Genomic DNA, 11,364 nt, shown 5'->3' on the forward strand with positions numbered 1-11,364 from the left:
GCCTGAGGTTCGGGGTGTATGTGAAAGTGTATAGGTGTGGGTGTTTGTTTGTGTGGCGTTGTTATTGCAGTGCTGCGACGGGATCTCCGATACGCATCTTGAACAAACAGAGTTTGGAAACAAACACCGAGGGGAATCCTTTACTATTGCAGAGCAAGCCAGAGGAAATCATACTATATATGGACATCTACGTCATCGAGCACTGAGTCAATCCCCAGACCGTACCAAGTAGATTTAGAGTAAGGGGGAAAGATTGACTTGGTTGTCCTTTTAGGGGCTCACCAACTCTGATTCCCCTAAAAAGGGTGCATCTTAATTGAATAAGTCTGAGAAACACCAGAGTGGGTTACTGGAGCGGGGATTCTCTGCTTCCTGATGACTTGAAAAGGGCGTGAGGTGGGACTCGCCCCTCCCCTGCCTAGACTAAAGTGAGCAGGTCCTGGAGTACCCATTCATAAAAAAAGTAACTTGGAGGGAGCCAGTTTAGAGAAGCGCTTGGCGGACTGACCCGGCATCTTACGGCCCCAGAGCAGATCTAGACATGTTCAGGAACTATGGAGCGGGCAGTACGGATGGCCCGGGATCCTCGTACAACCCTCGCCCTCAGCACCCTGCCCTGCGCAGCATGGGATCGGCCGTCGTTCCAGGGACTCCGGGACCAGGGCAGCCGCAGCAGGTAAGGGGGAAGCGGGGCAAAGGGAAAAGAACTAGGGGGCAGTCGATCTGTCTCCAATCCCCATACCTATTCCGCTGTGTCCGTCTGTCGGTCCTTATTCACACCTCCCCATCTGCCCGTTCCCATGCGCACCTGTCTGTCTGTCCGCCCCCATGCACACCTCCCCTGATGTCTGCCCGGCAGTGCCCAGTCCCCATGCACACCTCCTCCAGAAGCGCTGGGAGGGTACTGGTTTCACAGTGGCTCTAGCGCCCCCATGATACAAATTGTTCCAGCTCCTCTTTCCCCACTGTCAGTCCACTCCCATACCCGCACTGTCTGTCAGTCTACCGCCATACCCCCACAGTCTGTCAGTGTACACCCACTCCTCCACTATCAGTCTACTCTCACACCTCCACTGTCTGTGAGTCCACCCCATTTCCCCACAGTCTATGAGTGTACCCTCATTCCCCCACAGTCTGTTGGTTTACCCCCATTCCTTCACTGTCTGTCATACCCACTCTCCTGTCTAATCTATTCTCTAGCCATCCTCATCCCCAGCTGTCTATTCATGCCACTTTCTGATTGTCCTTCCCTTCCTTCCTCACCCACCTAGCTCGCCACCTGCCCGCTAGCCAGTCACCGATCCCCTCCGCAGGCTCTGTCCCGCCTGCCCATGCTGTGCTTTCCCTTTCCTTTCTCGTTTTCGCTCTCGTTTCTTTTGGAGGAGCGGGGGGAGGGGAGCCCTCACTCTCCCTCCTGGGGGGAGCCCCGGTGACTAATGCTCCGGGTTGATTCACCCCACCGCGTGGCGCCTGCTTGTTTGCCCCCTCCCCCCCACACGCAGGCACTCGCGTGCAGACAGCAGAAAAATGCAGGGGTTTCCCCCGCCCGGCGCTCTACAGCAGAGTGATGGGGGGGGGGGGCTCCCTACTCCGGCAGCTGACTGAGCCTTACGCTGATCTTGCGCTGTGGGGGCCTGGGGTGTCCGTGTCCCTGCCCACCGCCCAGCCACCGTAATGAGACACCCCAGAGACCCTGTTCCAGTCGGGGGGACTCCCCGTCAAATGTCATCCTACAGGGTTTATGACACACAGTATACCCCATCCAGGAGGGGGCTGAGGAAGCACATGCAGCAGGGCATCTAAGTTCAGCGGGTTGGTGGATCGGCCAGACCCGCAGCACTTTAGCTCGGGGAGGGGAGCGGGGTTTAGGAGTTAGAGTTGGAAAGGGGAAGGCAGACGCCTGAGCTCTACGGCTGGGGGTGATGGGAGTCCGGACTGCTGGGTTCTGGGCCAGCTCTTGGGCAACCACTTCATCTCCGGATTCCTCCGTCCGTGTCCCGCAGGACGGGCACGGAGCTGAAAATCCAGCTGAGGAGGAGGTCAGGGCCAGCTGGGTTTACGACTCGCCTCCCTCTCTGGGCTGTTCGGAGCCGTGGGAGAGGGGGACCCAGGCAGTCCACTGAAGACAGACCCCAGGCAGCTCCTTCCCACAGCAGCTGGATGCGTGTAGTGGGGGCGGGGGGCTCCAGGCTACGGCAGCAGGGCAGACCGGGAGATGGCTCCCGCTGGAGCTCCAGGGTGCTAAGTCATGCCCGGTGAGTCATCAGAACCGGCGGGGCTGAGTCACGGTCGCGCTCACCCCGCCTGGCCCCGCCATTCACCCCAGCCCGTGGCCAGGGTGCTGAGATTCCGCCGTTTCCTCTTGCATAAGGGCGGCCCTGCGACAGCTGCCGGCCCCACCCCACTGCCAGCTGCGGCGCCTGCCGTCCGCGTGCCAACAGCTGCCGCACAGGGGCTAGAACCCAGCGTCCTGACCCCCAGCTGCCCCCTCCCCTCCCAGAACTGCCCACAGAACCCAGCGTCCTGACCCCCAGCTGCCCCCTCCCCTCCCAGAACTGCCCACAGAACCCAGCGTCCTGACCCCCAGCTGCCCCCTCCCCTCCCAGAACTGTCCACAGAACCCAGCGTCCTGACCCCCAGCTGCCTCCTCCCCTCCCAGAACTGTCCACAGAACCCAGCGTCCTGACCCCCAGCTGCCCCCTCCCCTCCCAGAACTGCCCACAGAACCCAGCGTCCTGACCCCCAGCTGCCCCCTCCCCTCCCAGAACTGTCCACAGAACCCAGCGTCCTGACCCCCAGCTGCCTCCTCCCCTCCCAGAACTGTCCACAGAACCCAGCGTCCTGACCCCCAGCTGCCTCCTCCCCTCCCAGAACTGCCCACAGAACCCAGCGTCCTGACCCCCAGCTGCCTCCTCCCCTCCCAGAACTGTCCACAGAACCCAGCGTCCTGACCCCCAGCTGCCTCCTCCCCTCCCAGAACTGCCCACAGAACCCAGCGTCCTGACCCCCAGCTGCCCCCTCCCCTCCCAGAACTGTCCACAGAACCCAGCGTCCTGACCCCCAGCTGCCTCCTCCCCTCCCAGAACTGCCCACAGTACCCAGCGTCCTGACCCCCAGGCCATTATACTCCCCTGCCCTCCCTCCCAGTACCAGCAACAGAACCCAGGCATCCTGGCGCCCAGCCCCAGCTGCTGTAGCCACTAGCCTTGGCAGGGGGCCTGGGAAGCTCCGCTCCCATGCCCAGCCCCTGAGGTGTGCTCTCTCTCTGACACAGAAGGCGCGGCCAGCCTGCTGCCCCAGGGCTGGGTGGCACCAATACCCTGCGGGTGACACCTGCACACCAGGGCTGGGAAGGGACCCACAAGGCCAGGGAAACTGGGTCAAGGGTGGGGAGGACAAAGGGCGGGTTATCTGCGGGTGGGATTTCCGCACACACCCCTGCTGCTCACACGCAGGGACACGCCAGATCGTGCTGACTCAGCAGCCCTGGGAGCTGGAATCACCAGTGTGTGCCCAGAGTGGCAGCACAGAGCCCTCTGTGATGTCCCACCCCCAGCAGGTGCCTTGCCTCTGCCTCTCGGAGCCCTTGGCCTCTGTTGCTGAGGGAACGGACTAGAGCCAAGGTGGGGAGGGGACCCCCATGCTATGACCCAGCAAACTCACTTTACTCTGGCAGGCACAGAAGCAGCCATCCCACAACGGCTTTTGGGCTGGATCCAAGCTTGGGGTTTCTAGAGAAGAAGGCCCCATATTACAACCCCATACCCCGGAGCCAGCTGGGGGCTAGATTGGAACTGGCACTAACTGGAGGGGAAAGGGTCTATATCACCATCCCCCACCCCATGAGCTGCAAGTCCCTTCCTCTGCCCCATGCCCTGGGCTCTGTCCCTGACATTCTCTAGCTCCTAAAAAGGCTATGGGACATGGGAATGACTCTAAACCATCCTGTTCTGCTCTGCCCCATTAGCTCCCTTCTCACATAAGTAACCCACATGGGCACCCCTCTGTCTGGGCACGAGGCAAACAGTGGGCATGGCATGGCACTAGCAAGGTACCTGCCCCTCTGCCCATTGCACCAAATCAGCTGTGCTGCCTGCATCACTTGCCCCTGCTGAATGCAATGCTGGCTGGAACGTAGCTGTGTCTCCTAGACACTATTCTGCCAATCACCAATGGGGATTCTCCTAAAGCCTAAGGGGGTTTGTGCCTTTGGGATGGGAGGGCATGAGCCCCCAGCTAGTGTCTAGCCACCATGGTTAGAGATAGTACGAACTGTAAAGGCCTTCAGGGCAGCTTTGTATTAAGCAGACAGGCTGGGTGGGGAATGGAAGGGGCTATGTCTGAGGGCTAAAAGAGGTCACTTCCAGGGTGACATCGAGCCTAATAGGTACAGTCAGTGTTCCTGGGGTCTACTCCCAGCTCTGGGAGGAGGGGGAAGGGGCAAACTGATGCTGGGAGGTGAGGGAAGAAGCAGGGATGGGGCATTGGGACTCCTGGGTTCTCTGCTAATGACTTGCTCTGTGAACCAGGGCAGAGCCCTCTCTGGGGAGGTTGTGCCTTAGTCCTCCATCTGTAAAATGGAGATATCAAGACTTGGATTTCCCCCTGACCACCAAAGGGGTAAGCCCAATAGAAACCTCTGCACTGATCATGAGTTTAAAATCCCCAGGCCAGCAGAGTGGGTAAATTGACTGTAGGGAGCTAGAACCCATTTCCAGCCCCAACACACCAGCACGGCGGTGGGAAGGTGCAGGGATCCAAAGGCTCAGGGCTGAGCTTTTAAACAACCTCTTGGAGGAACCCCTGCAGCAATGGGGCCCATTCTTCCATCAGGGCAGGCCTCCGGGCTCCAGCCCTGCTGCATCACACGGGCGTGCTGCCCAGCCAGTCCAGTGCAGACAGACTCCTAGTCAGTCTTGTCCCCTCTTCAGAGACAAACGCTCCTCAGCACACATGTGCAGTGAGACCAGCCAGCCTTTTCTCAGCAGTTGCCTGCAACCCAGCACTGACACAGTCCATCTGGCCAAGGCAGAACCACACACCATCCCAGCTGTAAGTGATTCCATTTCAGGCTGCTTCTCCCTGAGCGCTGGTGTGAGCCATCAGCCTGGTCCAGAAACAGACTCTATACCCTCTTCAGGTGACCTCCCATCCTTTGTCCGCAGGCTGGGCCTAGCTGAGTTCCCAATCCTGCCTGCCAGAGTTTCCCACTGCTGTACTTCCTGTCTCTCTGACCCCTCTGTGGGTCTGGATGGTTTCAATCAGTTCTATCCAGAACTGATGACCCATTCAGTGGGACCGAGGCAGCAAGACAACACCCCTCATCCTGCACTGCCCTCTAGAGCAGATGTAAGAAACTTCCACTGGGTAGCAATGCAAAGTACAGAGGGAAACTGAGGCACCCAGACTGTTACAAAAAATCCCCATGTTGTGGGTTGAAGGGAGAGATGAACTGTCAGATCTAAGGGAAAGTGTCCAGTAATGGGGTGGGGAGTGGAAGGTTGTTAAACAAGGAACCTTCTGAGGCCTCATCAGGCACCTGAGAATTAGGGCTGACTGACAAAGAGGCACTTCACAGTGATTTAAAGTGGACTGTACCATGAGTAGCTGTATCTCCTTTCTGGTTCTCCTGTGTACACAGGCAGTGGCTGAGATGGAGAACTCACAGCCTGGCAGCTGTGAAAGCAAGATGGGATGGTTTTCTGATAGGTCTATTCTAGGAATTAGTTCAGAGTCAGTCTATGGGCTGGGCTATGCAGGAGCTCAGACTTAACGATCACAAGAGTCCTTTCTGGCCATGTCACCTATGAAGGGTCAGAGGGGAAATGGAGGCTTTCGGAGGCGAAAGGCCCTTCCCCAGCTCAGTGGCAGGAGCCAAGAATCCTGAGCCCCTGTGTAGGGTCTGATTTACTCTCTGAAATTGTCTCCTGTCTTTGTTCAACACCTGCAATTTCCAGACGTTTGGTGCATTTGAAGCTCCTGGCCATATAGCTCCATTAACAACATTGGGGTTTCCCCACACAATTAGCAGGAGAATTCAAGTGACTTGACCCCAGCCTCCCTGCTCTAACTCATTACACCCCATTCCCCTAGGCGGGGAACCCAGGAGTCCTGATTCCCAGTCCTTCCCTGCCTGCTTCTTAGGCTACTGCTTCCACAAGGGTCTCCAAAGTCACAAGGAGACTGACTGCAGCTGGCAGGCCTGCTGACAGGGGAAGTGCTGAAAGGTGGCAGTGCAGTGGGGCTAAAGCCGGCTTCCTGCCCACCCTCAATCTGCACCACTCCCACTCCCAGAAGCATCCAGTATCATGTCCATGCAGTCCTGGGAGGTGGCCAGGGGCAGGGGTGTCTCCTCATTCTGCCACCACACCAAGTGCCAACTCTGCAGCTTCCATTGTCTGGGAGCTGCAAGGTGGTGTTTGTGAACAGTGGTATGTGGAGACCCCCTGTCTTCCCCACCTAGGAGATGCTGGCAAAGGGGTGTGCTTGTTGCTTTCTGGAGCCACATGAGGTAAGCACCTACCTCCCTGCCCTTCTGCACCGATCTAGAGACCGCATCCCCCCTCCCCCATCCATACTTCCTCCCTGAGCCCATCCCCTGTGCTCTCTGCCCCAGCATGGTGAAAGTGAGTGAGTGTGGGGGAGAGCCCCAGAAGGAGCAGGGGAATGGAATGAGTGGGGGTGGGATCTTGGAGAAGGGGCAGGGCAAGGGTCTTTGGGTTTGTGCTATTAGAGAGTTGACAGCCCTATGGGGCAGGGCATGTGGGAGCCTCGGCCATGCCAGAACAGGAAGTGCAGCCGGAAGTTTGCTGGGCACAGCCAGCACGGGCGCAGCACAGCCCAAATGCCAGGCAGGCAGGCAGGCAGGCCGGCCGTGTCCATCTGGGTGCAGCTTGAGTGTGCATGGGGCCCACTGACTGTTTTGCCTCAGGGCCAAGAAAAGCTGTTGGCAGGCCTGGGGGCTGGTGACCCAGGATTTGTTTCTGGAGCAATTCATTGCTGTCCCCTGACCCCTAAGCCAGGCCAGGCCCCTTCTGCAGGCTGGAACCACTTTCCCCATGCTCGTGTGTCCATGGCAATGGGGATCTTCCCTCTGTTCCCAAGTGCCAAGGGCCCTTGCGATGCTGGCAGGGCTGCTTCACTAGCTGCAGCCAGAACTGCTCCCCCATTCCCAGGTGTCAGTCCTGCCCCCGTGCAGCCTGTAGTCACGGGGAACCCTCTGTGATTACAAAGCACCCAGCTCCCCCAGAGCCTCTGGCCTCCTCTAAACTGCCGCCTCCCTTTGTCTCCATAGAAGTTCACCCCAGGCCCAAGTACAGGGGCTGGCAGCTTCATTCCCAGTCTCAACACCATCACCTCCAGCCAGGTCCTGCAGTGGATGGTTCGGCCCACGACGCTCCACACCGAGTCCTCGCCCTCCACCTCCACAGCTGCCCCGTACGCCTGCCCCTACGCCTCCTACCCCACCGGGGCCCGCCCGGGCGTCATCCGCACCATTGGGCCCACGCCTGGGATACGCCGGAGGCACAACGAGCATGTGAGTGGGGCAGCTACTGCAGCAGGGGGAGAGGGGCAAATGCCTGGCTCAGGAGTGCGGAGGCCTGGACTCAGAGCTCCAGGAAGGGAGAGGGGTGGGAGGGAGGAATCCAGGAAGGGATGTGGCGCTGTGCCTCAGTTTCCCTTGGTCCACACTGGCTGGAGGAGGTGGGAGTGGGAAGCAGGGCTTCGCCCGAGCCTGAGGAGGAAGGCGAGTCCCCTTCTCCTTTCTGGGCAACCGACACTGAGGGGACCCTCCCATTCCGCCCTGCGGCTGGTCCCCTTGCCACAAACGCAGCGGGGCAGTGAGGCCACCTAGTGGCCAACGTCGGAATCGCGAACAGGTTTCAGGGCGCTGTCCATCCGGAGCTCTCCAAATGCTTAGAAAGCCGGATCCGAGCACTCTCCTCATACAGGGAGCTGGGGATAACCCCCAGGAGCCCAGGCTGTTAGCCCTCCCGCTCTGACCACTAGACCCCACTCCCCTCCCAGATCCATGCTGCAACCACTAGACCCCACTGTGGTCTTAGAAGGGAGTCTCTCCAGCTGGGATTTGGCTAGGATGCCTGGGCTCACACCCTGGGGGCTGGCAGGAGAGGAAATGACAGCATGCTGAGTCATGAAGCCACAGGCTGACTCAGAGGGGAAGGGGCACTGGGGCCAGCAGCATAACAGGAGTGTTCCCTCCCCAACCACCCAGCCTGTGAAATCCAGGCAGCTGTCTGAAGCCAAGGAGGGCTGGCTCCCTCCAAGACAGGTTTTAACCCTTGAGAACCTTGCCATGTCCCCAGATTGTGCCCCCCAAATCATCTCTATCCAACCACTAAAGCTAATGCCCTCGCCCTAACTAGAAAACACCCTATCTAATCACAGCACCAAGTAAGGGATCACTGTATAAACAGCCCCCTGTGCCCCACCTCAGAAGTGGCTGCATCTTAATGCACCTTGAGGGGTCCTTGTGGGTATTACCCCTGGGGGTGAATGCCTGACAAGGATTGGTCCCTGGAAATTGCCCATGGACCAGCACAGCAGGGAAGATATATGGCATCATTGCCACTCATTTGAAATCCCCTGCCCCTCTCTTGCCCCATTGCAGATGACCCCTGAGGAAGAGGAGCGGCGCAGGGTAAGACGGGAAAGGAACAAACTGGCTGCAGCAAAATGCCGGAACCGGAGGAAAGAACTAACGGACTGTTTGCAAACGGTGAACACCCTCTACTGAATCTCTCCGACATCGCTCCCGCAACACCGTGTTGGGGCACTGAGGTCAAAGGTCCCCTACAGAGTCCCCCTTTGGCTCTCATTGGAGGTTGCTCATGCAAGCTCTGACCCTGCAAGAGATGGGATCAAAGCCATCTGAACTGTGAGGACTGGAGGCAGGGGCCCAGTATGTGGCAAGATAAGCCCTTAAGCCCTTCCTGCTCCTAGTGCTGGTGACAGAACCAGGCATCCCAACCCTTCCTGTGCTAACCCACCAGATCCCACTGCCGATTTTACCTACAGGTCCTGGCTTCCACCCCCACTCTGGCCACTTAGACCCCACATCCCTCCCATGCCAGGGACAGAACCCAGGAGTCCTGGCTCCCCCTGACCTGTTTCTCCCCCTTCTCCTACAGGAGACAGACATGCTGGAGGAGGAGAAGTCAGTCCTGCAGAAGGAGATTGCAGAGCTGCAAAAACAGAAGGAAAGACTCGAGCTGATCTTGGAGGCCCACAGGCCAGTGTGCAAGGTGCAGAATGAGTCCTCAGGAGAAGAGGAGGAGCAAGGGGGGCTGCCTGCCCCACCCCCTGTCAAGCAGGGGTCCCTGGAGCATCCACCAGCAGTCCCACGTCGGCAACCCCCCAGGGTGCCTCCACGGATCAGCCTTCCCCCCAGCGGGGTCCTGGAGCCTGAGGCCTTGCACACTCCCACCCTCATGGTCACACCCTCACTAACTCCCTTCACTCCCAGCCTGATCTTCACCTACCCTGCCACAGGGGAGGGGGAGCCTCCTGCTGGCTCAGCCTTCACACCTGAGCCCTGCAGTTCTGCCCACCGGCGTGGGAGCAGCAGTGGTGACCAGTCATCTGATTCCCTCAACTCCCCGACCCTGCTGGCGCTCTGACAGGCCTGGCTCCCCCCAGCCATGTTCTTCCTGCTTGAGAACCAGCCTTGTGACCAGGAACCTTCCATGTGGTTCCTTCCAGACCATTTTAGAACTGTTCCCTGTCATCTCAGATCTTTCTGGAACCATCCACCTCAGATGTGATATCATTCTAGGCCATTCCAGCACTTCCTCCATTATCCCAATTTTCTGATTATTCCAGATACATCTGGATCTCCACTTCCACTTAGACTAGTGGCTACATATACACTGTGGCAGTTTGTCAGACGAGGAAATGCAAATGGAGTGCTCTCATTTGCATATTCTCTTCTGTTCCTTTTTGTGGAAGAGGTTTTTGCGATAAAAAGCCCTGTGTAGATGGGGCCATTTGTTAGAAAAACTCCGTTTTGCGCAAGATCCCTTATTCTTCAAAAAATGAGGTTTACAGGATCTTGTGCAAAACGGGGATTTTCTGACAAATGGCCCCGTCCACACAAGGCTTTTTATCTCAAAAACCTCTTCTGAAAAAAGGATAGGAAGAGAATATGCAAATAAGAGCGCGAGATTTGCAAATGAGCACTCCATTTGTATTTCCTTTTCTGACAAACTGTCGCGCTGTAGTCGTAGCCTCAAACCTTCACTGTCATTATAGATAATTCTAGACTCATCCACCCACTCCATGCCAGGCTCCCAGCTACTCTACACCCATCTGGAATTTCCCCCAGCCACCAGCACTACAACTTCCATTGGCATTCTAAAACCTTCTCTGCCATTGGTGTTTCTTGATTATTCCAGGACTCCCTGCAATCTTTCACCCAGGCGTCAGGAACATGCCCATTCGCTCCCTTTACCAGCCTTGCAGAAAAAGAGTCCTTGTGCTTCGAACCTCAATTATCCCAAGCCCTTCCCATAGCCCCTTCAGATCTATTCCAGAGAAGTTCCGCTCTCTATTCCTTCTTGGGGTGTGGCAACCTTACCAAAATTCTCATTATGCTTGCTGTATTTTCTAGAGCCTACCAGAGCTTTCTTGGGCCCTTTCTGGATAGCTCTAGAATCCCCCAGCTATTAATGATCTCATACTAGAACCTAACCAGATGTCGAGTTCAAAAGGCATTGATTCTACATGTTGTCCATTCTAGAACAACTTGTACATTCTAGAACCAGTCCAGCTGTTCTAGGCTGCCATTGCTCATTTTAGAATACTCACGGCTGTTCCAGACCTCGCTTGATGTTTCTAGACCCCCATCTGATGGTTCCAAAATTCCCTCATTCTATAACTCATCTGAACATTACAGACTATTCCCTCCATTCATTTTATAACCCACCCCTTGATCTAGAACTATTACTAGCCCATTTACAGGAATTTTGTGCAAAGTGTGCAGGGTTTTACAGTGCTGGCCAGCCAAACCTCTGGACTTATTATATTTTATTTTTTTTGCTCCCAAAATCCAGAAGCTGATCCAGAACCGCGGGGCGTGCTCTGGGACTGCACAGTATTCATTGTTGGAGTTACCATTTCTACGCTATTTATTGTAACTCAAAGAGTATTTTTCTATCAATGGTATCTCATGTCTCAAGAGACAATTAAAAGCTACAAGTTGAGACAGCTCAGGTGTGTGTTTGGGGGCGGGGTGCAGGGGTTGGTTGCTACATGATGTGTTGGGAGCACTGGGCAGATATAGAAGTCGTGGCAGGGGCAGGTGGCCTGATGGGGACTACAGGGAGTGGGGGTATACGAGAATGT

At 56.8% G+C, this 11,364-nt stretch overlaps 1 protein-coding gene across 2 annotated transcripts; it reads left to right on the forward strand.

Annotated features, from left to right (window-relative positions):
• The first annotated feature begins 342 nt into the window (after positions 1-342).
• FOSL1 (FOS like 1, AP-1 transcription factor subunit) lies at positions 343-10,053 on the forward strand. Of its 2 annotated transcripts, XM_075938990.1 has the most exons (5): positions 343-676; positions 4,932-5,052; positions 7,295-7,537; positions 8,633-8,740; positions 9,153-10,053. In XM_075938990.1, exons 1-5 carry the CDS (start codon positions 555-557, stop codon positions 9,639-9,641), a joined length of 1,083 nt encoding a protein of 360 aa, XP_075795105.1. In that variant the 5' UTR covers positions 343-554; the 3' UTR covers positions 9,642-10,053. The 2 variants fall into 2 exon arrangements, with proteins under 2 accessions (XP_075795105.1, XP_006129817.4); XM_006129755.4 differs by lacking the exon at positions 4,932-5,052 and having other exon boundaries at positions 362-676; positions 9,153-10,049.
• The last annotated feature ends 1,311 nt before the right edge of the window (positions 10,054-11,364 follow it).

This window comes from Pelodiscus sinensis, chromosome 11 (assembly GCF_049634645.1).
Source record: "Pelodiscus sinensis isolate JC-2024 chromosome 11, ASM4963464v1, whole genome shotgun sequence".
NCBI lineage: Eukaryota > Metazoa > Chordata > Testudines > Trionychidae > Pelodiscus > Pelodiscus sinensis.